The 27,689-nt window shown below is 48.9% G+C and overlaps 4 protein-coding genes across 6 annotated transcripts in view; all 4 read right to left on the bottom strand.

Moving 5' to 3' along the window:
- Nucleotides 1-651: 651 nt before the first annotated feature.
- On the bottom strand, nucleotides 652-7,717 carry LOC101479701 (surfeit locus protein 4). Of its 2 annotated transcripts, none has more exons than XM_004571615.5 (6): nucleotides 7,488-7,717; nucleotides 6,060-6,246; nucleotides 5,302-5,378; nucleotides 2,780-2,823; nucleotides 2,449-2,638; nucleotides 652-1,483 (listed from the first exon to the last, which is right to left on the bottom strand). In XM_004571615.5, exons 1-6 carry the CDS (start codon nucleotides 7,533-7,535, stop codon nucleotides 1,217-1,219), a joined length of 813 nt encoding a protein of 270 aa, XP_004571672.1. In that variant the 5' UTR covers nucleotides 7,536-7,717; the 3' UTR covers nucleotides 652-1,216. The 2 variants fall into 2 exon arrangements, with proteins under 2 accessions (XP_004571672.1, XP_076747380.1); XM_076891265.1 differs by having other exon boundaries at nucleotides 2,780-2,829; nucleotides 5,308-5,378.
- Nucleotides 7,718-8,186: 469 nt separating this feature from the next.
- ciz1b (cdkn1a interacting zinc finger protein 1b) lies at nucleotides 8,187-15,072 on the bottom strand. Of its 2 annotated transcripts, none has more exons than XM_012924803.4 (14): nucleotides 14,943-15,072; nucleotides 14,284-14,352; nucleotides 13,468-13,555; nucleotides 13,247-13,389; nucleotides 13,097-13,155; nucleotides 12,955-13,016; nucleotides 12,720-12,860; nucleotides 10,358-10,452; nucleotides 10,186-10,279; nucleotides 9,898-10,002; nucleotides 9,498-9,650; nucleotides 9,370-9,427; nucleotides 9,088-9,209; nucleotides 8,187-8,503 (listed from the first exon to the last, which is right to left on the bottom strand). In XM_012924803.4, exons 2-14 carry the CDS (start codon nucleotides 14,310-14,312, stop codon nucleotides 8,438-8,440), a joined length of 1,215 nt encoding a protein of 404 aa, XP_012780257.1. In that variant the 5' UTR covers nucleotides 14,313-14,352; nucleotides 14,943-15,072; the 3' UTR covers nucleotides 8,187-8,437. The 2 variants fall into 2 exon arrangements, with proteins under 2 accessions (XP_012780257.1, XP_004571675.1); XM_004571618.6 differs by lacking the exon at nucleotides 14,943-15,072 and adding an exon at nucleotides 14,617-14,912.
- Nucleotides 15,073-17,121: 2,049 nt separating this feature from the next.
- Nucleotides 17,122-19,648, bottom strand: kazald3 (Kazal-type serine peptidase inhibitor domain 3). Its single transcript, XM_024804409.2, has 4 exons — nucleotides 18,910-19,648; nucleotides 17,714-17,874; nucleotides 17,490-17,637; nucleotides 17,122-17,392 (listed from the first exon to the last, which is right to left on the bottom strand). Exons 1-4 carry the CDS (start codon nucleotides 19,316-19,318, stop codon nucleotides 17,313-17,315), a joined length of 798 nt encoding a protein of 265 aa, XP_024660177.2. The 5' UTR covers nucleotides 19,319-19,648; the 3' UTR covers nucleotides 17,122-17,312.
- Nucleotides 19,649-24,117: 4,469 nt separating this feature from the next.
- grin1b (glutamate receptor, ionotropic, N-methyl D-aspartate 1b) overlaps nucleotides 24,118-27,689 on the bottom strand; it is a 72,444-nt gene continuing 68,872 nt past the window's right edge. Inside the window, exon 21 of the mRNA XM_076891262.1 lies at nucleotides 24,118-24,564. Within this exon, the coding sequence (XP_076747377.1) occupies nucleotides 24,550-24,564 (15 nt within the window). The 3' untranslated portion in view covers nucleotides 24,118-24,549. The remainder of the gene's footprint in view (nucleotides 24,565-27,689) is intronic.

Genomic DNA, 27,689 nt, shown 5'->3' with positions numbered 1-27,689 from the left:
ATCACAGGTCATGGTGCTCGAACAGGTCAGAGGTCACGTTAGTTTGACAGCCTGCTCACGACAACCGCACGTTTAAGCTGAGAGGCCGTCCCACGGCGCTTCGATGACCTGGGAAGTTGGCGCGGCAGGAGGACATGCGGGCTGAACCGCAGGACGCGCCTTTATGGTCGATAGCACCGCCCACGTGTCGTGTGGCGTGCCACGTGACTCAGGTCTGCAGGCAGAGCGCCGCCTCGCAGTGAAGCTGAACGAACGAGCAGCACGGCGCAGGTCCCCGCTCAGGTGTGTCTGTCACACTCGGGCCAGCGACGATCACACAAACACCTCCACCCGCTCCTCTGTCCCTCCAACCCTCCGCACGTCCTCCTCCGTTCATGAACCTCCCCTGACGTCTTCCTCTTTTCCACCTGCCCGACTGGCCCATCTTCATTGTCCTTCGTCCATCAGAGCAGAGGGCGCCGTGTGCTGCGATTAGCTAGGAGAGGACACGCCCAGCACACAGACGCAGCTTCCAGCACGCCTAGTCCCAGCGTGAGCTCACTTCCTGTTCTCGCTGATTTTCAAATAAAACACGGAGGTTGTGTCCGTCTTCTTTATACAGTCTGTGGGAGATGAGCAGGTGCTGCAGGAAACACTGAAACACACACACACTTAATGCTGCACGCTTTATTAAACTCCTCCTACAAAAACACGATAGAAAAAGACTCAGACTCAAACACTGAACGTCGTACAGAGACGAAACACACTGTGAGGAAGCAGCGCCTCCTGCAGGACGCCACGGGTTGCTACAGCCTCCCCGCTCCGTACTAAAGCTGTGATCGCTCACCTGCTCAGGTGTGTTTGTCGCCTCAGAGCTGCTCAAAATGACTCTGCCTCCATTTTTGTCGTTTGTCCAGCTCGTTACAAAAACATTAACGAGTGACGTCGTTGTGTCCGAATCGTCACATCGAACAGGCTGAAAACAGCAAAGACCGCCTACAAAAGCACTGATTGGATAACGCAGCAGCTGATGCCTCAGGGAGGCGGGTGGCGGTCACTGGGTGGTGCAGCAGGATGGAGGTGGAGGCGCTCCCTCGCCTCCTCTAAAATCACTCTAAGTGTCAAACATCACAGCCAGTGTGCAACAAACATCACGTGACACAAAGACGAGCTCTGATTGGTCGCTCAGAGAGCAAAAAAATAAAAATAGAAGAGGCAGAGGCGCGGCTCCTCCTCCTCACCACTCCTTCTTCTTCTCGTCCATGGAGACGCCCCCGGGCCCGAGCGCCACCACCAGCAGCAGGCCGCCGATCACCGAGGTGGTCTGGAAGAAGTCGTACTTCAGGAAGTCGTGCATGGGCGTGTAGGACGGCACGCTCCAGAAGGCGTTGATGGTGAAGTTGATGCAGAGCAGCCACGCCACCAGCGTGAGCGCCGCCAGCTTCGTCTTAAAGCCCACCGCCACCAGGACCATGAGCGCCGTCCCCACCACGTTCTGCAGGAACTGAACACAACACGCCGTCAGCACAAGGACGACGGTCACGCCCATAATTATTCAGACCCCCAAAGTTACTTTTATTCAACCTGCAAGTTTTCGTCTCCCAAACGATGTGGAGACGAGGCACCAGAGGCATCGCCGCCGCAAACACGCTTCTCTGCTTTTGTTCTCATTGGAGCAAAACATGCCCCGCCCACAATCATTCACTCGTCTCAGTAATAGAAAAACCTTTAATAGTTATTACAGCAGACGAACGCGTCCTATAATCGCACGTCTCCACGTTTGCTCATTTGTCTTTAGCAGTGAGCTTTCAGGTCGGAGGGTCCCCTCGCCCTGATCTCTAGCTCCGCCCACAGTCTCTGCTGGACTCTGTGGGTGGAGCTGCTCAATGTTAATGTTTGTGTCTGCTAACCGTTTACTTTGCTGTGCTTTGGGTCGTTGTAGTGCTGAGCTGTCTGCGGCTGCCTGATGATGAGGAGGAGGATCTTCATGCTGTTTTTCGTGGTGGCGTTTCCTGTGATGAGCTTCCCCCCGACCCCCAGGGTGGCTGTAGCTCAGGTGGCAGAGCAGATCAGCCACTAACCAGAAGGTCGGTGGTTCGATCCCAGACTGTCCACCAAGCCGCTGCCCACTGAATCGGCTTGGACTGTTCGGACGGTGATTTTAGGACTGTGGATTTCCCAGAGACTGTGACAGTTTGTGAAGAGCGCGAGTCATTCTGGACACTTTTTGCTCAAATGTAAATAAAAGCGACGCCTCTGGTGCCTCGTCTTCTTCTCTTTTGGCAGACGCCCGTGTCATTTCCTGTCAAAAACAACTTGTTGGTTGAACAAAAGTAAGCTTCTGTCAAATCTTGCCAGGAGTTTGAATAATTACGTGGACACGTGTGGACACGTGTGGACACGTGTGGACACGTGTGGACACGTGTGGACACGTGTGGACACGTGTGGACACGTGTGGGTTTGACTCACGCTGAGCAGGCTGAGGTCAAAGTGCAGCAGCGTCATGAACATGAGGACGAGGAGGACGCGACCTCCCAGCTGCAGGAGGTGCTTCGGCGAGCTCTGATGTCCGAGGGAAGGAACTCCGGCGAACACGCTACGCGCCTCCCCCCTGCACTCTGCCAGGAGGAGGAGGAGGCCCCCGCCCAGCGCCAGGTTCCTGCAGAGGAGGACGAGGAGGATGAAGAACAGCAGATCATGTCTTTGTAGCTCCAACCTGCAGCGTCACGCAAACGTGCAGAACGAGCCGTTTCTGTCCACGACGTCGATAAAGTTATTTCAGAAAGGCGTGACGACTTACCTCATGAGGAACTTGAGGTCCCACAGGATGCTGTAAGCCACCATCTGCAGGTCACACAGAGTCACATGATCAGACTCACAGGTAACATTCTGGGACTCACCTGTATGAAAGTTCACCTGCACCGTGTTGGCAGGACGAAACACGACCTTAACTTTTTCAGTTTAACAGATCTGACCAATCACAGCACTGCATTTGGCATCGAGTGCATGCGCAGCTGCAAACTCGCACCAGTGCTGAACACGCCTGACCACAGCGAGCTGCTGCTCCGGCTCAGCCGGCGCTGCGACATCAGAAACACAGACTAAAGCTTCCGCTCTGGATCCTCAGAGACTGCGCATACCAGCTAGCTCCTGTGTTCACTGAGATATTCAACATCTCTTTATCTCAGTCGGTGATCCCCACATGCTTCAAAGAGTCCATCATTGTTCCTGTCCCGAAGAAACCCCACCCTGCTTCTCTCAATGACTATCGCCCTGTAGCCCTCACCTCAGTAGTGATGAAGTGCTTTGAACGCCTGGTCAGAGACTTCATCATTTCTTCACTACCAGACACACTGGACCCACTACAGTTTGCTTACCGTCCAAATCGTTCCACAGACGATGCCATCTCTCATCTCCTCCACACATCACTCACTCACTTGGACACTAGAAGGGGGAATTATGTTAAAATGCTCTTCATAGACTACAGCTCTGCATTTAACACCATAATTCCCTCCACACTCACCACCAAGCTGGAGCATCTGGGACTCAGCTCATCTATGTGTCAGTGGATCTCCAACTTCCTAACTGGCAGACCACAGGCAGTAAGGATGGGCGGACATGTCTCAGCCTCCACCACTCTCAGCACTGGAGCCCCCCAGGGGTGTGTTCTGAGCCCCCTGCTGTACTCTTTGTACACATATGACTGTGTGGCCACTACCAGCTCCACCACCATCATCAAGTTTGCTGACGACACCGTCGTGGTGGGCCTGATCTCTGATAACAACGAGACGGCCTACCTGAAGGAGATTAGGAATCTGGAGAACTGGTGCCAGAGGAACAACCTCCTTCTAAACGTCAGTAAGACAAAGGAGCTGATAGTGGACTTCAGCACTAAGCAGGAGAGGAACTACCAGACCCCCGTCATCAACGAGTGCCCAGTGGAGAGAGTGGACAGCTTCAAATACCTCGGAGTTCACATCACGCAGGACCTGTCATGGTCCTGTCACATCAACACCGTGGTGAAAAAGGCCCGACAGCGTCTCTACCACCTCAGACGCTTGAGAGACTTCCAACTGCCCTCCAAGGTGCTCAGGAACTTTTACTCCTGCACCATAGAGAGCATCCTGGCGGGAAACATCTTAACCTGGTTCGGGAACAGCACCATGCAGGACAGACGAGCTCTACAGAGGGTTGTGCGGTCAGCTGAGCGCACCATCCGCTCCGAGCTCCCTGACCTGCACTCAATCTACAGCAGGCGGTGCTGGACCAAGGCCAGGAAGATGGTGAAGGACCTCAGCCATCCCAACAACAGACTGTTCTCTCTGCTGAGGTCAGGAAAGCGATTCCGCTCCCTGAAGACCAACACAGAGAGACTGAGGAGGAGCTTCTTCCCGCAGGCGATACGGTCTCTCAATCACACCACCACACAGTACTGACCCACACATATGGTTCTTACACACACACTGGACTTTCTGGACTTTGGTTTTGCACAACACTGGTCACTATATTCTTCATTTCTGGTTAATACTTGTACAGCTGCTGTTATTGTGTATATATTTATTTATATTTAGATTCCTTCATACATTCTTATATAGTTCTATATTGTGTATTTTGTTGTACAGTTATTTTATTTTCAACTTTAATTTATATATTTTATCTTATTCTTCCCAGTTAAATTTACCCTTCATTCTAATTTGTGTTGTACAGTTATTTCATTTTTAACCTTAATTTATATTTTATTCCTTCCTAGTTAAATTTACCTTTTTAATTTTTCATATTTATTTCCTATCTTATTCATAGCCTTTTCCTTTTTTGTTCTCTTTAGGTCACGAGCAGTTGTCCAAGCATTTCACTACATATCGTACTGTGTATGACTGTGTACGTGACAAATAAAATTTGAATTTGAATTTGAATTTGGATCAAACCGGGAATCGTCCCGGCCGCTGCCTGCTCCCGCCACCTGGATCGTCCACGTTTCTTCCTTTTCTCCTTCGGAAACATCGTCACCTCTTCCTGTGCGCTCCACTTTACCCGGAAATCACAGCGCTTTCAACGTGTCTACAGTACACACCCCCCCGCACACACACACGGTCAGCTGTGGCTCTTCTTTCAGAGACAAAGAACAAAACGTTTATGTTTCAAACAGGAAACGTTTACTCTGATTTATCATTTAAGACCACAGCAACTTCCTGTTTGGGAGTCTGAAGGCGTGACGGCGCAGTGAAAACCGACTGAAGCTCGCTGACCATCACGTCAAAAACCTGCAATACTAAACATGAAACACGTGTGTGTGTGTGTGTGTGTGTGTGTGTGTGTGTGTACCTGCAGAGCGATGATCCCAAACAGAGCGCCGCAGGCGTGCTGAACAAAGTTCCTGCTGAGGATCAACACGCAGCAGCCTGCAGACACACACGTGTTACATGTTTAATGTGGAACAACTGAGAGCTCTAAATCACCAATAATCAATCAATCAATCAGAGACTGGTGCAACAACCCAGGTGCTCGCAGAGATCATTACACACACATACGTATAAATGTACAGGCAGGGGACCTCTGTCCCTAACTGTCACCAGTGTGCGAGTCCTCGGAGCCCCGTCTGCATTCGGACCTGCTCGGATCACCACGGTTTTCATTAGATCCTAGTACCTGGTACCAGGTGCTTTAGCAGGTGCTCGGCCGGGGTTCCCAGCGATCTGAGCAGGTATTAAAGTGTGACATCATCAGACTGCATGGCACAGATTGGCTGGTCAGTAGCGTCAGTGTGACGAAGAGCTGCAGATCGAGCAGCAGGTACACCGTCGCCTCCACGTCCACCTTTGCTGTAGCGTTCGCCTTGCATACTAATTATGCTGCAGGACGCTCAGACACGTTGCTATGACGACAGCCACGCAGGTTAGGTAGTACCAGACAGTAATGAGAACCAGGTTAATGGAAAAGGGCCTCATATGTGTACAACGAGGTGTGAAACGCCCGTCCCCACAAGAAGGTGTCAGGGTTACAGTTAGGCTGGGCGTTCAGTGATGGTTAGGATGAGCATTTTGTCAATTAGATGAAAACGTGTGTGTGTGTGTGAGTGTTACCCAGCTGTCCCAGCAGGTTGATGAGGACGAAGAGGTTGGCGATGAAGAGGCCACAGCTCCAGGTGGAGTCGATATACTCGCTCTGCTCGCTCCACTGGAGCCACATCCTGATGCCGTCCTCGAGGAAGGTGCTGACCAGGCAGAGGCGGGCCACGTGGGGGAGGTAGTGTTTGGTCACCCGCAGGAACTAAAGCAGCGGGGTGATCAGCACACTGTTAGTCACTTTATTAATGTAGCACCGACTGCGTTTTTGTACATGCGGGGTTTAAAATACAAAGAGGCACCAAGAGCTGCAGTTCCTCTGACATCCAGCAGAGGCAGCAGTGAGTTGGTCCCCACAGACTCCCATGTTCAAACTTTGCAACAGAAGTAAACATGTTTACAGCCGGACATCATGCTGCGAGGTCACTGTACTAACAGGCTGAAGCTAAAAATCAGCACAATGTTTCCTTAGATTAAAAACACATCAGCTGCTGATTCATGAGCCACAGCTTCAGGTAGACACGCCCACATATTTATTATTACTTTTAAAATACTTTAACTTGACTCTAACACGGTTGTTTAAATGTGGATTAACCAAGAAGATGATGATCATCGTGTGTGTTTCACGGCTGCGTGGAGGACGTGAGCTACCTGCTGCTGCAGCAACACTTTCTGTGTCGCTCCGTGGCGGAGGGTTACTTTCAGAACTTCCGGTCAGCTGCGCATTGATCGAACCAGACTCCGGTAACAGGTGTTTTCATTGAACCGTTCCCGGTTCGTCAGCAGTGATTCACGGCTGTGAGAAGAAACTATACCGCTCGGGCACGTCAGGACCCCGGCCTCGCCTCCGCGTGAGACCCAGCTGAACCACGAATTCGTTACTTTACTCTCAAACGTACATTTTTATAAAACATTTAAATGTTAATGTGTAAAGCAGCCCTGGAGCGATCAGAGCTCTCCTGAGGTCGAACATCATCTCAGAGGAAAGTCACCCATCATTATTTCCGTTTTCCTACAAGCTGCGAACGTTTCACCAGACTCGATTTAAAATCTGTCACGTTTCAACTTTCCTCGAGTCTCCACAGACACCGTTGGTTTGTAGAAAACACCTGAACACGATCATCCATCGTGTAAAGTCGTTCTTCATTTCGGCCAACAGAACAACTCAATAAAGATCGCATTTTTGGTGTTTTAGTGAGAATGAATCTGCACCACGGTCTTTCCTGTTCCAGCCTCCCGATGACGAAATCTGCTGCTTTGCTTCAAACTTCATGAAAGTTCATTTTAAAGCAACGAAGCTGTTCCGGGGAGCAGCTGGCCTCTGCTTTTCGAGCTGACTAAACTTGTTTTGCAGCAGAAATCACCGAGCTTTCAACAACCAGATGTTTGCGATAACCGGACCGAGTCCCAGCTCAGCGTGTCGCCGCTCCGGGTGCGCGAGCTTACCTGGTCCGCCACATCCTCCGCCTGGCTCATGAGGTCTCCGTGTCCCATCTCTGGCTCCGACGGTAAGGCACTTCAGTGCGGAAAAGCAGCTGCCAGCTCACGTCCCGGTCCGGTCCGCAGTGATGATGAAGATGCCCCGCTGCTGCCTCCTCCGACCCACAATCCTCCGCCCTGAGCAGGTAGGGCGCCCCCTGCGGCCGGGCTGGGTACAGCATGCCACGTGGACCGGTGTTCTGACAAAACGTCCTACCTAAGTAGTTTATGCACATTTGTGCTGTCAGCGCAAATGTAAGTAGGTATGACGGTTTGCCACTTAACTTTGCCCATCAGAGTATGTTTCTAGCTCTTATTAACAAAGGTAGGATGATTTGCCACTGAATTTCGTGTTGTGCGCATGCGTAGAAACAACGGGTAGGATGGATTCCCAGAACATCGGAACATGAAAGTTTAACCCAGCTCAGATGTGACCCGAACACGTCGGTGGTTCTTGTTCTTTCACGTGGGCTGTGGGGATGTAGAAACACAATGAACATGATGCACGGCTGAGCCACCAGGGGGCGCTGAATGACATAAACACTGATAACTCTGCAGGATGAATAACAGTGTGATCGTTTCATTCTCTCATAATGGTAATAATTTATTTAACGAAACAGAAGTGTTAATAACCGTTTTATGACATCACACACCACGAGAAACAAAGCCGGTTATGAAAACATGATTTATTAATGTTTGCATATTAACAACGATGAAACTGACGGCTGTCAGTCATTGTGCAGGTGTCAGGTGGAAACCTGCAGCTGTGAAACGTTTCTCTCACTGCAAACAGAACACACATGGACAGCAGTCCACCTGTGACCTGCAGCTCCTGCAGCAGCCACCAGTCAAACAAAAGAAAGGTGATCAGAGCTCCACCTGGATGCAGCAATGCATTGTGGGACACGGTGAGGCGGTCAGGGTGGAGCAGATCGGTCCTTGTCCCTCTGTCCTCGCCGCCTCCTCCTCTGAGCACGGTGTCTCTAAAACAACAAACAACAGGCAGCTGGGTTACCTGTGTGTGTGTGTGTGTGTGTGTCTTCCTGTCTAGCTATCTTTGCGAGGACCGAAATCTGCATTTACCATACTTGTGAGAACCAATAGTCACTTGTGAGGACACACAACCTGGTCCTCACAAATTTGAAGCATTTTTGAGGCTCCAAATGTGGTTTTAGTGTCAGGGTTACAGCTAGGCTAGGGTCAGGCATTCATTTTTAATATGGGGCTAGGGAAAGCATGTCAAGGAAGGTCCTCACTAAAATAGCTGAACGGGGTTGTGTGTGTGTGTGTGTGTGTGTGTGTGTGTGTGTGTTAGTATTAGAGTGAAACCTGCAGGTACAGGTGAGATGAGGTCACCTGTCAGGTTCCCTCCTCCTGTGTGGTCTTTAGCTCGACTGCAGCAGCTCTGAGCTTTCACTCTGGGCTGTACCTGCTGCACAGGTGCGTCTGTGCTGCTGCAGGGACATTAGCTCACCTGTGACTGTCCACATATTTATGCTGCGCACTCTTCGCTGACACACCTGTTACATACATGAAGTTAGTCATTAAATATAAAGCAGATATGTACCTGCAAGTGGAGGTAGTGTGTGCGTGTCCTGCAGTGTGCGTGTCGAGCTGCAGCTTCACTGTAGAAAAACTTTTTGCAGAGTCGACACATGAAGCCACAAACAGGAACCACAAAACTGCTTCCTGTGGGGACAGAGAGTAAAGCGTCACTTCCTGTTTGTCGCAGAGACACGAGACAAAATCCACAGACACACTGATCTACGCCTTCTGGATTTTCTCTCTACAGATCGTCCACCGGGGGGCGACAAAGCTCCATCAGCTGGTTTCGACCTCCGGGACGTACCGCACGCCGTGCTGGGGTCATACTCTGCTCGCCGCTTGTCCTCCTCTTCCTCAGCCACCTGAAACAGTTTAAAGTCGTCACTCCTGAATCGTGATTTCACTCGACGCCACAGGACGTCCTGATTTTACCTTTTCCTTTGTTGCTGCATCCTCTTCCTCGTCAGCTACATCCACTTCTTCCTCCACCACCGCCCCCTCCTCCTCTTCCTCCCCCTCCTCCTCGAAGCAGCCGACAGCATCCACAGTGATGAGCTCCTCCTCCTGAGCCTCCTCCAGGAGCACCTGGGAGGAAACAGGAAACATCAGCTGTCCCACAGAGGGGCGGGACATCCTGCTGAGCAGCGCCCCACAGAGTGGATCCCGCCGTTGACGGTCACGCGGACAGTCGTTGCTTCGCTTTGTTTCACTGAAGTTTTTAGTGAACACAGACTCAGGATACACGTCACCACCAGCGTCTGCGACACTGACCACCTGACAGCCACAGCCATTGGCTTCCTGCTGTCACCTGACTGCCGACGCCCTCACTCACCTGCTGTTTATGTTCCGATGACTTCATGTGCTCCACAAACTTCCTGGGCGTCCTGAAGTGACGTCCGCACACCGGACAGAAGGGCCGGCAAAGCTGCTTGCACATCTGGAACGAACACACACACACACACACACACACACACACACACAGTCTTCTATTGACATTTTAATCTGCACAGTTGGCAAGTACACTGACAGTAAAGGGCTATTCTATTCTATTCTACTCTGATCTCTGTTGGGTAAGGAGGCGTGTCTGCGCTGATACGTCATCATCACGTCTCACTCTCACCTTGTGTCGTTTGGTCCGCCGATGAATGATGACATCACCGCTGAAGTGAGTCTGACAGGTGTCACACCAGCGCTGCGACTCACGGCGGCGCCCCCTGCTGGCAGAGTGACACACCTGAAGGTTTTCAAACTAAACAAATCAGAGCCCCTGATCTGTGTGTGTGTGTGTTCACCTGTCCTGCGGTGTGTGTGTGTTGAGGTGGATGCAGTGTGTGATCTCCTGCAGCTTCTTCACGTGTTCAGGTCCTGCCATGTGCTCCTGAAACAGCTGGAAATAAACAGAGCACACCTGTAGACACCTGTGCACGTCCACCTGTCACATGACCTGACATCCACAGCTGGTGCAGATGTGCAGACTGAGGTTGGTGACGTTGTGTCTGGTCAGCTGTTCGTCACAGAGCTCAAGTTATTACAGGTGTGTCTGGATGAAGCCACCTGATTGGTCAGGACTCACAGCGACGGCTGCAGAGCCAAGCTCACCTGTTCCAGGACGTGCAGCAGTGGCATCGCATTATTCATCATCAAAGCACTGAGGGAGGGGCACGAACCGCGCTCTGACCTGTGTGGTCCAGGTGTAACTGGCTGCTCTTCACTACTGTTTCCCCTTCTGTTTACCTCGCGTGTCTGAATTTACAGTTTTTCATTTTGCAAAATCATCATGCAGAGCTCGGGTGCATCCCTGCTCCTGTTTCCCACCTGCAGACAGTCTTTACGCTGCCGCCTGCCTTTGGTGGCTTTTTGGCAGAACTGTAACGTTCAGCAGTCGCCTCAGTGTTCTCTCACACAACAAAACTACACGCTAACCACATGCTGACTGTACTCCAAACACGCTAAACGTCGCTAATCTTTCACATCTCAAAACTCTCTTTTTATCTCGCTCTCTCTCTCTCGCCGTCGTACTCCAAAAACTCCTCCCTCTTCCTAAACGACCTAATGTCACATGTTGCTATATCATTTTTTAATTGGTCAACATGGTACATTTTTCCACCAATAGGAAAGGGTCGCAGGAGCGCGTTCCTTAGAAAACACCCGTTTTGTCTGCAGTTCGTGGCGGCTTTGAAGATGATGCTGCTGCGTCGGCCATGTTTGTCGGGTCATCCGTTGTTTTAAATCGGCTGCTAGTCGATCGATGAGCCTCGGAGCGTTCACAGCCGCTCGCTGCTGTCAGTGACTCTGACTTTAAAACAGGAAGCAGGTGCATGCGCTAACTGGGCAGAGGCAACAGCAAATGTTTCCAGATGTTAGCAAAGACTTGCTGTGGAGAAAGCTGTGGATGTCCTGAGTAGGGGTGGGTTTTTATAATCCATTCATTAAAATCCTGAATCGATTTTTTAACATAAATTTATTTTGCCCGAAACGCCAGAACCTCAGGTGAAACCTCACAAAATTTCAACAACCACCAAACAGCTAAAACAGTAAATGAGAGCAGGAACACGATTCTGCACGGAGACGTGAACACACAGCGCGGAGCCGCGGATCAGAGTCAGCGAGATGTGACTTTGGGGGCAGGGATAGCTCAGTAGGTAAAGTGGTCGCCCCATGATCGGAAGGTCGGCGGTTCGAATCCACTTAACGGCTACCCTGAGGTACCCCTGAGCAAGGTACCGTCCCTACACACTGCTCCCCGGGCGCCTGCTTAGTGGGCTGCCCACTGCTTCACTGAGTGAATGGGTCAAATGCAGAGAAAAACAAGTAATTTCCCCATGGGGATCAATAAAGTATCCATTATTATTATTATTATTATTATTACTTTCTGACCGACGGCACGGACACGGTCGGGGCTGAATGCCGACAGCTCGCTGATGCTGATGTTTCAGCGGGTCGGCGCTTTGTGTTCACGCCCTTTTTGCACCGATTCTAAAGCTGTTAGTTTATCTCTCTCCAAACAACACTGACCGAACCAGGATAAAATCTCACTTCATGCACAGCTCTCTCGCTCTCTGTTTCCTGCATTATTCGCTTGCTTGTTACGCACCAGTCTACTGTTGTTTACAGGCTGTCGGTCGCTGTTTTGTTTTTTCGTTTACATACTTCTGAAAAGAAAACCTCATTTCTGCCGTTCAATACTGAACAAATTTAAACTTTCTAAAATTATGCAAAATGTAAAACGCCGTGTCTCTAATAAAACCGCTGTAACTTCAGAGGTGATGTTCATATGTTGATTCATGGTTTTCTTTCATTTTTGATGTACTGCAGAACATTTTTATAAAATCCAGAACAGGAAAACCTTCATGTTTTTCTGTGTTTTATCTTCAGCTACTTTGACACAAAGGCCTCACTGTGACGCTCACACCTGTGATAAAGTCTTGCGTGTGTCAGCTTCCTTTTTATTGATACAAAAATATGTAAATGTACCGATCTGAATTATAATATTTCTGACTGTCAAAATTTCCCAGATTCAAATCGAATTTAATCGAATCGATTCTAGAAATCAGTGACGACACCCAGCCCTAGTCCTGAGTGTGCTGAGGACACCTGACTCAGGTAAGACTGAACGAGGCAGAGGAAGAAGAAGAAGAGCCGAGGGTTTCTTACCAGGAGAGAGCGACACGTGAGGTCACAGACGTGACAGTGGAGTCCGCCCGTCTGTCTCTCGGCCGTCCTGTCCGTCTGTCCAAACTCTCGGCTCTCGCTGCTCTGCTGGATGGTGACCTTCAGTGACCCCACGCCCTGCAGCTATAAACACATCACGGTAGGTTACCTGACAGTCAGGTGTGTCTCCGTTACTCTGTGGTTCCGACTGCAGATGGAGCATCGCATGGTTCTTTACCTCGGCCACTCTGCTGTCCTCGCTGTCCTCTGCTGCCCCCTGCTGGCCGGGAGGAGGAACATCTGGTGACACAGAGAGGGAAGCTTTATCAATCCGCAGCACAGGACTGAAAATCAGCCTGAAGGATGCCACAGAGACACACCTGCCGCTGGAGCACATGACCCGGGGACTCTGCTGGGCGGAGCAGCGTCGTCCTCCATCCTGTGAAAAACATCAAAAACACACCGAGTGAGTCGAGTTCCTCAGATGTCAGACAGTGACGTCGTTTGTTCCTAGCAGACGACCTCCCAACCTTGCTCGCTTTGAATCCGATTCTTCTGATCCTCCCTCCAACCCCACGCCTCCAGGCTGGCTCGGCCCATCAGCACCCCTCTCTTCTTCTGTGGCGGTGGAGCTGCAGCGTGGCCAGCTCTCAGTACTTCCTGTTTCTGACGCCTGGACAAACACAAGGCATTAAACCAGCAGGAGCTGGGGCTGCAGCGGGGACGGGGAGGCAGAGTCTGTTTTGGGTACCTGCTGGGGTGGAGGCGGCCTCCTCTGAGCAGCACAGACAGGGAATCGAACCCTCGCCAATGCACTTCCTGCAGTGGGTATAAAACACCTGCAGGTGGAGACCAACATGTGAAGCAGCGTTTATCAGCAGCACCCACAATGCATTTCACCTTTGTTAAGGTTCAAAATATTGGGGATGGAGACAAGAGAAAAACCACAATAACAACACTGGTCCGGTCGGGTTGAGTCAAACGATGATTTAATGATCACACACGTGGGAGATGGACACTGATGCAGACAGCCTCAAAATCTCAAAATGGTGGAGCATTGCTCAAACTTTTATAACCTCTGGTGCCTCCACCTTATCATACAAAGCCTAAACATTCACATGCTTTCTCTCACACAGCGCCTAAGCTACGACCTTGGCTCCCTGTTTATCTGCTCCTGCTGAAATGGGGCAGAAAACTCCAGTATGTTCTCTTCTACTCAGACAAATTAGATTTCTTATAACTCAGCAGTATAATGCATCATAAAACAATATCATTCATTCACAACAAGTCAGCAGTTTAATGTAATGCAAATCAGTTTAACTAATGCAATAGTTATCAGCTTCTTCTAATTCAGGAGAATAATGCAAACTAAAACTACATAATAATTCACAATCTTTAATTAGGGGTATAACATGGCATAAAATAATATTATAATCTAACACCTTCTATAAGTTTATCACACATTCAAATCCACGACAGACGTCTGAACCGTCACGCCTGCTCTGAAAGACCTGACATGTGTGTCAGGTTCAAGTCAGAGAAACAACACCTGACACAGGTAACTCACCTGTCTGTCCTCTGTGGCTGTTTGACCATGATGAAGGCGTGCTGACCTCTGACCTCTCAGCAGCTGTACCTGCAAAGATGAAGTTTCTCCTCTGACGTCCGTCATATATGAATGTAAAGCAGTTTTCTTACAGATTCATAACGTGTCTGAATGATTTTAATATGAATTCTGGGAATCAGCCGATAAACAAACCAGCTTTAAATCAGCACATTAAACAGAAATCTGGCACTAAATCAAACCGCAGTTCCAGGACAAGCAGAGGGAGGAGACTTTTGTCATTTCCAAGTCTTTAACGTTACAGGCTTCACTTCTGTCACGGAGCTCATTACAAACCTCGAAGCGTAAAGCCGCGGAGAATCAGGTCTGCTATTTGGTGTGTAAGCCGAATTAAAACCGGGCTTTTAGAGACTCGTAATATGTCTTTATAAATTTCTTATCTGAAACTTTACTCAATCAGCAACGAAACAAACAATAAATTAGCACATTTTCAACAGAGACATCCCACTACTAGCTATTAGGCTAACAAGCTAAACTAACGTCTCCAAACAAACACAGTCTGACTTTAAACTTTTTCCTCTATCGTCCTGTTTAAAGACACGAACTAGTTTAATAATCAGAGTTTACACGTTTAAATTGAACTCCAGGTTACTTTAGCTCACCTTAATGTTCAGCAGATGCTAAAGCTAGCTCAGTTACAAGTAAACACATACTGACGATGATACTTGTGTCTTCTGTCGCCCCCTGCCGGCGCGGAGGAAGACATGCGGCCAGCTGAGGAACTACAGGGTTCAGATCCTGGGCCATCTGACCTCAGGAATTCGCATGATAAGGTGGGGCCAGGTTTCACAATGAGCTTACCTGAAACTCTGGCTGATTGGGACCCACACCCAGTTTCCCACCTTGGCTCAGGCGATTAGAGGATCATCAGGGGGTCCTTTTGTCCCTCTGTGGGGGGTCACTCCCACTAGGTTTATATCTGGGACTCTCCACCATTTGACCTTCGAACTGAAGTAGCTTCTCGGATGAGAGGTGAAACGTCTTCAAGCAACTTAAAGAAGTCCAGACGCTTTTCTTTGCAGCTCCTTTGACTACGATGACCTGGATGACTGAGAACCTTCACAGACATACAGGGTTCAGAGGTACACGGAATCATCTGTGCACGTTTATATTTGTGCTGTTTTCTGCTACAGTCGGCTTTTCAGAATTCTTTTTTCTGTGTTTCTGTTTCTTCCCAGTCACCAAAAACATTTCAGAAATAACAGATGGGCTGCAGATTTATCCAATAAATTCAGCTAACAGCAAGAAACAGTAAGTAAACTGCATAAAGAGCAAAAATGCAGTTTGTGTTTTTAGTTATTGTTTAATTTTTAATTTATTGTAAATATTGTGCATAATAAAAATAAATTTAATTAATAAAAAGTGAAATGTTTTTTTTATAGCTTTTGTGTATTTTACAACAGTTTTGGATTACATTGGTGATCAATGTGCATCACCCCTAAAATAAAACAAAATAGAATCTGTGCCTAGGCTGCGTATATTTGCATGTAGCAGTGAGTAAAACAATAAATGAAGTAGAGTGTTGTTTCTTCAGCTGTGTTTCGTGGCCTCTGATTGGCTGGTCTGGAAGTCTGGTAGTTATTTGCAGCTTGTGGTAAATCTGCTGGAATTTCCTGGAGAAGAGCCGCAGTGTGTCGCAGACAGGAAGCACTTCCTGAGATGATCTCTCAGAGATTTATGGCGGAATAAAAGCGTCTGAGTGTGAACGGTAATGTTTCTGACAGAGAGCAGCAGTCGTTATATTTCATCTTTCTGCTGTGTCACGTTGGGCTCAGCTGCTGTAACGTCTCACAGTAATCATCCCAGCGCTGACGGATGTACAGCTGAGGTTCTGATCCTGGACAAATGCAAGACTCCTGGAGGTCGTGCCTCCCTGTCATCATTATTTTGATATGAGTGACGTGATGATGCCAATAAGCAAAGCAGCTGATGTCTTTATAGCAGCACACACACACACACACACACACAGTTGTTTTCATATCTTAGTGGGGACATCTAACTGACATAATGCCTTCCCTAGCTGCTTACTCTAACCATAACCTAACTGTAACCCTGACACTAAAACCACGTTTCAAAAACAAAGTGCTGAGCTTTTTAAACGTGTTGTGTTGGGCTCGGGCTGCAGGACCTCCTGAAACAGGCCGGACTGAACCAGATTTAGATTCTTGGAAGTCGGAGTTCCTCTGAGACAGCAGCTGGAATGAAATCCTCTCCATGCATCTGTCTGACATTCACAGGAAACTGAAGCAACATGTGGTGAAACGATCAGCCAGAAGCAAAGCCAGGCCGTGCTCCAGCTGCTCTGAAGCCTCCACGTTCCATTCAGGCTCCTCAGCACCGTTAGCCTTCAGGACTGAAACATGAAGCACCAAAGCCTGCAGTTCCTCTAGCATCCAGCAGAGGCAGTAGTGAGTCAATCCACACCAGTGACTGTAGAAAACATGGGCTGTATCCCAATTCAGGGTCTGCAGCCTTAAAGGCTGCATTTTAAGGCCGATTACGGCATTAATTAGTTAGATGCCTTCTAACTAATAGCCTGCTAGCTAGCTTCTAACCAAGCTAGCTAGCAGGAGTTGATAACTCCCTCTCTTGCCCAAATAAATTCATTTGAGGTTGCAAGAACCCAAAATGGTACTAGCCCAAACTGAAATGCCCCTTTTTAGAGTTAACTGGGCAAGCACTGCCCGCCCTGCTTGCCCAGACATGCACTGGAAGGAGGAAAAACTGTCTATAACCTCAGTGCTATGAGTGAAAATGTGAAGGTCTGTTAGAGGCCAGAGGTCAGTTTGTAAACCTTTATTCATAATTTTAAAAAAAGTTTCACACAACAGATCTGACAGGAGACGCAGGCTCGAACGCCCAGCACGCCAAGTGTCCATGTCACTGCCCCGTGTGATGTCAGAGTAATGTTCGCATATACAGAGAAGAAGAAAATCAGAGACGCCTGTACAGAGGAGGTGACATCATGAAGCTCAGTAGATGTCCTGGTCATAGTCTGCGATGTCCATCGGCTGCTTCCTGTCACTGTTAGCCAGGTAGGACGACAGCTCCTCTGACAGAGCCGCAGACAGGTGGAGACAGAGACACGTCAGTGAGACAAACCCGAGTCTTTTAGTTTCTGTTTCTCCCATTTCAAACGCCTGTCTCACCTGCTCCCAGCACTCCCAGTACAGCCGAGGCCGAGGCCGTCCCCAGGTTGTTACGAGCTGTGCAGCGATAGGTCCCAGAGTCCCCCGTCTCCGCCCCCTCAATCTGCAGCCAGCTGGAGAGCTCGAACTTCAGAGGACCGCCTCGAGACTGCGAGAGAGACAATCAGACAGGTACTGAAATCTGTCCCAGAGGGGCGGGGCTGCAGGCTCAGGCGCACGTGTACCTGGACGGAGATGTGCGGGTCGTCTCCGGGCAGGACGACGTCTCGTCCCTCCTTCGTCCACTCGACCAACGCCATCGGAAACGCAAACACTTCACAGAGAAAGATGAGACTGCTGCCCGTCCCGTTCACCTGACTGTGAGGAGGCACCTTAATGACCGGCACTGCCACAGGTGAGAGAGAGGTTAGGCTGGGCGGAGCAGAAATCTCAGACTGTGTGTGTCAGTCATTACATGTGAGGAGCGATCAGCTGACTGATGACCTCAGAGAGCTCACATACAGAGATGAGATGACCTCTGACCTGCAGTTTTACTCTGTGCTGATTTCAGGTGTGTGTGCTCGTGTTTTTGGGCCCTCTGGGGTCCCGTAGGCGCTCAGTGTGAGGCGACCGTTTCCTGGATGAAACGTGAGTTCGCCCCTTTGCTCGATATCTGACGTCTGCTCTTCGTTTCCATTTTTAACTGAAGCCGTGCACGCCTGACCTCTGAACTCTAATGCAGATAAAATGGCGCTCAGCTTGTGGAGCTCAACACATCAAAACAGCTAAACCAGCTCGGCCTGGGCTCCTCCTCTTTACTCCGAGGGCTAAACCACAGAGACTGGGTGAACTGAGGAACTCATCATCATCATCAATAGAGCAAGCGCAATCGTATAAATATTTCAGGACCATGATCAATGAAAACTGAACTGCGATGAGAATTGCAAATCAGTCTGCAGAAAGGGTCACAGCGCATTTACTGCGTCAGAAAACCTGCTCATTTCCACACTGACCGAACTATTTGAACTTTGTTGCGTGGTTCGGTCACACTTCTGTCACAGAGCAAACTCACTGGTGGTCTGACAGGTGAGTCACAGCCCTGTTTACCTGCCTGTACTCTAAACAGGTACAGACGATGCTTTATCACTTCTTAATAATGGCTCCATCCTCTACGGGGTCAATTTCAGCTTCTTGCCTCAGAATATGTGTGTGTCCGGTTTAAATATGTGTGCTGTTTTGTGAAAGGAAGCCAAACGATGTCATTCCCCTATAAAGCAAATTTACCTGCAGGTAAAAGTAAAGGAATCATCACCATTATCATCACATGTGAGCTCTCCCAACATATGTACCTTTAAAAATATGAATGAATGAGGTGAGCAGTGGAACAGCAGGTGGTTACCTGCCCTGCGGCTCCCACCTGTCCTGCCTCAGGTGTTCCTACCTGTCCTGCAGGGGCCCCTCCCCGCGGTGTGGAGCTCGGGTGTGGAGTAGACGGCCTCCCTCAGCTGACACATGTTCATGTATGTTCTCCCGTCAGAGCCGCACACCGGCTCCTGCTCCTCACACACGCACTCCTCCTCTTCATCCTCTCCTCCTCCTCCTCCCGCCTCACACCGCAGTCCGCTCCCACACAGCCCGTAGAACACGCTCCGGTTCCCGGGGTCGCAGGGCTGGCCCTCTAGGTTCCCGCACTCCAGGCAGCAGCCGCAGGAGTCCGGCACCAGCCCGGCCCGGCAGCCGCCGGGCAGCGAGCACCGGTCCGGCTGGCACGGCCCGCAGAGCCCCGGCGGCGCTCTGCACGGGCGGAGGCTCAGCCAGAGACAGAGCAGCACCAGAGTCCGCATCTTCATCCGCCGGTACCGGCGGGACTCTGACCGGGAACAGAGACACAACAGAGCCCGGGCTCACACCGGCATCCCCCGCGTCAGACACCGACAGCCTCCGGTCAGAGTCTCGGTAGAGTCTCTGGTTCAGTCCCGGTAGTGTCGTTCAGCGTCCCGGGCTGCTGACGGGCTTTCTGTCTGTGGCAGGTTTGAACAGCTGAGCTGCTCGCGCTGCTTCACTGCACACACGCGCCAGACGCCGCTGTCACGTGTGTCACAATGGACGCAAACAACAGATAGGTTCCGGTTTGACCTTTCAAAGTAAAACATCGTTACAGAGAGAACAGCAGCTCAGACTCTTCATATTCAAATCAAATCAAATCACTTTTATTGTCACATCACATGTTGCAGGTACATTGGTACAGCACATGTGAGTGAAATTCTTGTGTGCGAGCTTCACAAGCAACAGAGTTGTGCAAAATACAATAATGTAAACAAGCAAAATACAAGAATGGCTACATCTGAAACTAATAAATATATGTACAATATATAATAGTATATGCATTTCTGGATGTGTATACTAAATATTTTTCTACGTGTGTGTGTGTGTGTGTGTGTGTGTGTGTGTGTGTGTGTGTGTGTGTGTGTGTGTATATACACATATTTTACAAATTAAATAGAGTAAACAATAAATAAAATATATAAAATAAAATATACAGAGTTGAATATGTGCAAAACAGTGGCATTACTGTACAGTATGGAGTGCATAATGTTAAAGTTCCAGTAGTGAAGCTGAGGTGTCTATGACGTGTTCAGCAGTCTGATGGCCTGATGGAAGAAGCTGTCTCTCAGTCTGCTGGTACGGGACCGGATGCTGCAGAACCTCCTTCCTGATGGAAGCAGTCTGAACAGTTTATGGCTGGGGTGACTGGATTCAGGCCACTAAATTTGGGATTTGGCACCAAGAAAAATCTATTTAAACTAAAATCCAGCACTCTGAGCTCAGAGCAGGGATCTGAGGCTCCACCCACTCATGCCCACTCATCACCACCCTGCAGTTCCTCTGACGTCCAGCAGAGGCAGCAGTGAGTGAGTTCCATGTTAAAACTTTAAAGCAGAAATAAACATGTTTACAGCCGGATACACAAACTGTTGGGTCTCTAAGATCATTTTAAAGCTTCCATTATTAGGGGGCGTGGCCTCTTTGACTGACAGGTGGATGGTGACACAGGTGGCTGTAGCTGCTCGCTTCACCTAAGCTGGACCTCTGGACTGTGTTTATGCTTCTGGAGCATCTTTACTGACATCATGTGACCAATAACATGGCTGCCATGAGGACACTGTTTGAGGAGGCTATACCAGAGTTTTTTGTTTTTGTTTTTTTTTAACTTTTTATTTTCATTTTTTAAATTGAAAATGAACAACAAACAAACAGAAACAAACAATAAAAGACGTTTACAGTTATGGGACAAAGTATCATCAACTAGCCAAAGCTTGACTGGTCATTATGACCAAAAAAAAAAAAAAAAAAATTCTCAGGAACACACTCTAGTATCTTTATCTTTCTAACATTGCCTCACCCATCTGAGGACCGAACACAGAAAATACGGGCGTATTAATAATAATAATAATAAATAATAATTATAATAGTAACAGTATTGGTAATTACAAAAATTTAAAAAAAAAAAAGAAAAAAAAAAAAAGAAAAACATAACGTGTGAACCCCTCCCACCATCCCCCCACCCCTTTACCCCTGTATGGCTCTCAACTTCATCACATTCGTGTATCCAAACAGCCCATATTTACACCCGTCTATACACAAGAATCAGCACAACATTCAAGAACTCTGATCAGAAGGGCCTAACCGAAGATCAATTCAGGGTAAACCCAGAGGAATTTACATCATCTCTATATTCTCTCAAGTCCAAAGACGGTAATACTGAAAGAAATGGTCCCCAAATTTTTTTAAAGGTTCCGTATTTCCCTTTTACACTATGCGATATCTTCTCAGGTGTACAGTAGGATGCTAACTCATTAATCCAATATCTCAGTGTTGGAGAATTTTCAGATTTCCAATGTGTCAGAATACATTTTTTAACTGCAGTACTTGCAAGTAAAATAAAATATTTCTTGTGGTAATCCACGTTTATAGAATCTATGTCACCTAAAATCCATAGTTTTGGGTCCATTTCGACTTGGATCCCAATTACCCTTGAAATTATTTCAGTGATCCGTCTCCAGAACTCCTCTATTACTGGGCAATTCCACATCATATGAAGGAGATCACCATCTATCACCTTACATCTCAAACATTTGGGAGAGTAATTAATATCAATTTTATGTAATCTGTAAGGTGTATAATATGTCCTGTGGAATATATTAAATTGCATTTGTCTATGATTTGTGGAAATTAACATGGTCTGTGCCTGTTCCATTAGATGGTACCATTCTACCTCTTCATAAACATAGCCCAGATCTGCCTCCCATTTTCTTTTCAGAGCCGTTTTGTTGTAGTCAGGTAATTTTTCATTAATAATAGTGTATATTGAAGATGCTATTCCTTTTATTGACTTCCATGGTTTGGTGCAAAGATGCGTTTCAAAAGGACTTTCTTTAGGAATTATACCAGAGTTTTAATCAGTCTGTGTGATGCTCCTGTACAGAAAGGGTCACCTTTGGATTCACCTGAGATTTTGAGCTTCACAAACCTGAGGTTTCTGTACAAGATAAGATAGAAGATAGAACTTTATTAATCCCTCGGGTGGGTTCCTCTGGGAAATTCGGTACAAGTAAAAAGCTGCCTTTGGTCTGATCACGTGGAAAAAATTTGAATGCATGTGTAACTGAAAAATCTCCAAAATGAAATGACAACAAAATGAAAACTTCATACCTGACCTGCACTTCCTCAGAGCAGGTAAGGTTCAGTCTGCAAGAATGAACACGTTCCAACTTTTATTCTGAAAGTCCAGTACTCTGACTTCCTGTCTCGGTGTCTGACCTGACAGTCTCTGAGCAGCTGAGCAGCCTGCCGGCTTCCCCCACAAACAGCAAAAACGAAGGCAGCTGTTAAACTCATCCTGAGGCTGAAGCTGGGCTTTACAGAGTGGAGGCTCCCAGGGTCCTCCAGGAGGTTCAGGAGAACCCCGGGACCTGCTGGGGCCTCAGAGGTCGCAGTGGGGGTGAATGTGATTCAGGTGTCATTCAGCAGCAGTTCCTGAGTAAACGTGTTGGTTTGTCTCCTCAGCAGCACCAAAGCGACTCAGGAAATAAAGCAGCGGCGGTGGTGCAGGTTTTGGGCGTGGCGCCCTGCTGGCAGACAGGAATAGAACCGTAATGGAGGGTTTAAAATGACGTGTCTGCAGGCTTTTTTTACACTCTCGTGCTCTCGCACTGTGCCTGTGTCCCAATTCAGGGTCTGCACGCTTGAAGTACGCGCACTACGCGTACTACGTACGGTGCGTACTATAAGTACGAGAAGTACGGAAGTGAGAGGCTTGTGAAATGGGACGGTCTAGCCTTCGCCCCGCTGTTCAGGTTGCCTAGCAACCATGATACTAACCGAGAGACACGTTACATACAGCTTTGTGGGCGACCGTGGCTCAGGGGGTTGGGAAGCGTATCTGTAACCGGAAGGTTGCCGGTTCGATCCCCGGGCTCTCTTTCCTGGTCGTTGTGTCCTTGGGCAAGACACTTTACCCTACCGTCTACTGGTGTTGGCCAGAGGGGCCGATGGCGCGATATGGCAGCCTGGCTTCTGTCAGTCTGCCCCAGGGCAGCTGTGGCTACAACCGTAGCTGCCTCCACCAGTGTGTGAATGTGAGAGTGAATGAATAGTGGTATTGTAAAGCGCTTTGGGTGCCTTGAAAAGCCCTATACCCCACTCCTGGTATAATTTGGAGCCTCATGACTGGTAAACTGAAATGTATCTATGGAAAAGCCCTATATAAATCCAATCCATTATTATTATTATTGTGTGACAGAAATGAAGGAGAAAAATGTTTTGTTGGTCATTCATTTTTGTCATGACATCACTTTGATTAGTTGAGTATCTGAGGCTGAGACCACAGGACTGTAAACATGATTGTTGGGCTTCATGTCTGTGCTGAACACTCATTTAAGATTAGCTAGTAAATGACAATTAGCTAATGTTGCTCATGAGACTAAAGTCATCTCACTGTCGTGATGTAAATATAATATGGCCAATATTATAGTATTGTCAGATTATTATGAGATATATATATATGCATATATATATATGCATATATATATATGCATATATATATATGCATATATATATATGCATATATATATATATATATATAGTCAAGCGTGCAGACTCTGAATTGGGACAGAGCCAGAGTGTGTGTGAGTGTGTGAGCCTGGTCTTTACCTGAGCAGGTGTGCGTGTTTCACCTGCGGGACGTGATCAGTCCTGAAAACCAGCATGGAGGAGTTTTTACTTCTCTTCATGCAGCAGCTGCTAAAGCAAGTTTTTTAGCTCCTCCCTCATTCAGAGCAACGTTATTCTGATTGGCTGCCCATCCTGAACAGGAACTTTGAATCCCCCTTCTATGCAGTGCACAGTGATCTGACGACCTCATCATTACTAACGTTTTTAACATGAACGCCCGCCACAGAAACAGGAAGTACGCGCTGGCTTCAGATGCACATCAGTAAAAACACCGCTCATGAATGGGAGACGTATTTGGATCGCCCCCTGGTGGCTGCTACACCATTCATCATGTTCCATCGTGTAAAGGCCACGCCCCTTCATATGAACAGAAAAGGCGGTTTGCGAGATTCAGAGAAGGAACCTTTGACGTCAGCACGTTTAAGATTTTTTATTTTGATTGTTACATTTTTATTAAAACTGAAAACCGTCCCGAGCCGTCATCATCATCATCATCATCAATGACACAGTGCTGACTTGGCACAGCAGGACTGGACCAGACCGGTCAGAATTCACGAGCCCATCTCCCCCCCTTCCTCCCCCAGGGGGGAGCAGAGGTGTGAGATGAACACACAGTGGTAGTTCCACAGCAGCAGCAGCACCATCAGCAGCAGGCCGCAGAGCAGCAGGGCCACCAGCAGGGGGAGACGGCGCGATGCTGACGGAGGGCAGGAGTCGCCGCAGCTGACGGGGAGAGGGAGAGGAGGGGAGGAGCAGCGATGGAGCCACAAACAGAGACGTTTGAGTCCCGATGGGTCAGACTGAGATGAGCTGACAGGTGACAGCATGGTCCTGGAGAGGTCAGAGGTCAGGTGGAGCTCAGCTGAGAATCAGAAACAGAAACATTGGTAAAAACCAGAAGCTCCGTAACGCTCCAACCTGAGGGGGGGGGGGCCCACTAAAGGTCACATAGTAGATCTGAGGGGAGGGGGGGGGACAGGAAGCAGGTTACTCTGATCACATTTTAAAAAGTAAAAGCGTGCAGAGAGCATCAGGCCCGGGCTCAGGTGTGCCCCTGACGCTCTGACCTCTCCGACTCGCTATCATGGCCGACAGTTTGACTCAAACACGAGCTCTTTAAATGTCAGCACACGTCTCAGCAGAGGAAGGCTCGGAGCTGCTGAGGTGTGACGAGCCCAGCGATACCTGCAGATGTTTCCAGATGTTTGTGAACGAAATTAAAGCGAACTGAGTGACACTGAACGTCTCACCGGCTGCTCGGAGAAACCAGCAGCCTCAGCAGGAAGTGTGTGGACTGGGTCGCATCATGCACGGTCTCGCTCTGACCGTGTTCAGTGAGGTTTGGATTCGAGTTTACGTTCCCGTTGAAGAAGAGCCTGAAGTGACGGGAAACCAGGAAGGAGCCTTCAGGAACTCCACAAGAAGAACATCAAAATCCCTCAAAGAGGAAAATCTGGAAGCTCCACGGAGCATCGAGGGGGAGGAGGAATTCAGCCTCCTCGTCTTCCTCACTCCTCCGCTTCATTACAGGCTCCAGAAATAACACAGGGTTACCATGGCAACAGCCAAAGGGCTTCAGGGTTACTGTGACGACCACCGAGAGGAGAAGCACGGGAAATACACAGACCCTCCACCCCACGCTGCGTCTGTCGCTTTTACTCCACATTCATTAAAACAGAACGCTCTGAAGCCCCGTCTGCGGCCCAAGGCCTGGTCCCTAACCAGTCCCTGTCTGCGGCCCAAGGCCTGGTCCCTAACCAGTCCCTGTCTGAGGCCCGGTCTGGTCCCTAACCAGTCCCTGTCTGAGGCCCGGTCTGGTCCCTAACCAGTCCCTGTCTGAGGCCCGGTCTGGTCTGAGTTTTCATGCACGGAGCTGCTGGTTTTTCCTGCACATACGAGGTTTCCAGCTGACTGAGCAGGCAGAGAAAGGCTCTGTAAACAGCTGAGGGTGAGCGTTCAGCTCAGAAACACTCACCTGTCTGCTCCTTTCCTTCTGCGTCTGCGGCGAAGCCCAAACACCTGCAGCCTCTTCCTCTGTGTAACTGTGTAACATGGCCGGCTCAGCCAATCACAGCGGCCGGTCGGAGGTGGTCAGCTGAGTTTCAGTGCACTGACCGGCGGCATCACGCCGTGACCTTCAGACTGAGAGTCAACAATAAGACCGCGCACCGAAAACGGCTGCAGAGCCTCGAGCTGCAGCCACACACAGAAACTGCCCCAGGAAATACCCCCCAACGCCCCCCCCCCCACGATAAAGAACACAGCTGCTGCCTTTCACTGCCCTCCAATCCCCTGTATGCTTCTTCATTACGACACAAACGTTGACCTGCAAGACTACAGTACCCACAATCCTCTGTGGCTCCAGCCTGTTGGTGCTTTGAGCTTTACTCTGTCCTGCACTTCCAGTGAAAGCTGTGCAGTGATGCAGAGCGGCATCAACGTCTCTGAGCAGGCTCAATAACCACTCACCTGTACGCCCCCCCAGCCCCACCCCCCAACCCGCTGACCCCCCCTAAATACTTCTGAAACTATGCCAGTAAATAACAGATGACCCAAATACCAACAAACCCTCTCCTCAGCAGCCAATCACAGCAAAACTTAACAGTACCGCCTCAAAACCAGCCCCATATCAAACCACAAAGCCCCTCCTAACACTCCCACTATAACCTGTCACGCTCCCCACCAATCACTCCCAACCCCTGCAATACAACCAAACTTTGAGCTTTGATTGGAGGGTTTACCTGTTGTTGCACGTGAACACTCAGACGTGTTTACACGAAGGTAAGACTCGGTGAGGACCGCACGCTGCGGCCAAAACTGCTCCGCTGGCCTGAGATCAGCTGACGAGCTTTGAGAAAATCTCACATCCTGGGTTGTTTTGGCTCGGCCCCCAGAGAGCACGTCCGCTCACGTCCTCGGGAAACACCAGAGCGGCTCCCCTGTGCCCACGCCATAACGCTGCCTCCGCTGTGTTAGACGGATGCTCTGCTTTCCGCTCTTTTCTCGCCATCGTTAAACGTCCACCCAGCTTCACCTGTCAAACGTGTTTTCACACGTGTGCACTTTCGTTAGATGTGACAACGTTCGACCTTCCTGGGCGCACCCGGAGTTCGCAGCTTGCTGTTTCCATCCGTGACGGCGTGTCCTGGCTGTCGACCTTCGGTGCTCCTGACTCGGCTCGATGTGGTGAATCATTCTGTCATCGTCTTTCATGACTTTATGTGTTTGTTCGTTTTAACAGTGAGCAGCTGGTTTGGACACTCCCAGTTTCTGCTTTCTGATTGGTTTATTCTGGTGGTTCAGCCTAATGAGGGCCTGCCTCTTGTCTCCAGGGGTCCGTTCTTCGTACCTCGCTAAGTAAGTTAGCTGGATTTGATTGTTGACGATTTCGCGTGATCTTGGATCGTTCGGTTCCCCGAAGCTCATCCGGGACTTGCTGTCATAGCAACAGATCCGTAAGCGTAAACCTGCTCGGGAGCAGGCTTACTTTATGTAAACAGGATTAGATCGCAGCCACGCAGGTATGTCCGCTTCATGTATACGAAAGCAACAGCGATATTCCACCACTGTTTTACCATAAATAAATATTATCAATGTAACTAAAGATAATGCAGTATTTGATCCTTGTATTGATGTCACACAGATACATACAGGTCATTTCCTAAAAAAGGGAAATGTACTATTAACATTCTATTACATGTATGTGATTATTACAGATGTAATTCATATTTCAGAGTAGTAATAGTAAATCACTTCGTGTAAAGCCCCACATCACTGGCCTGAATGACTACAGACCGGTGGCACTCACCCCAGTGGTAATGAAATGCTTTGAGAAGCTGGTCCGCAGACACATCACAGCAGCCCTGCCCCGCAGCCTGGATCCACACCAGTTTGCCTACAGAGCAAACCGATCCACGGAAGACGCTGTAGCCACAGCACTCCTGCTGCATTAACTCACCTGGAAGAGCATGGTAGCTATGTGCGGAT

Source organism: Maylandia zebra, linkage group LG12, assembly GCF_041146795.1.
Source record: "Maylandia zebra isolate NMK-2024a linkage group LG12, Mzebra_GT3a, whole genome shotgun sequence".
In the NCBI taxonomy this organism is placed as follows: domain Eukaryota; kingdom Metazoa; phylum Chordata; class Actinopteri; order Cichliformes; family Cichlidae; genus Maylandia; species Maylandia zebra.
This window is presented reverse-complemented; position numbering and strand designations above follow the sequence as displayed.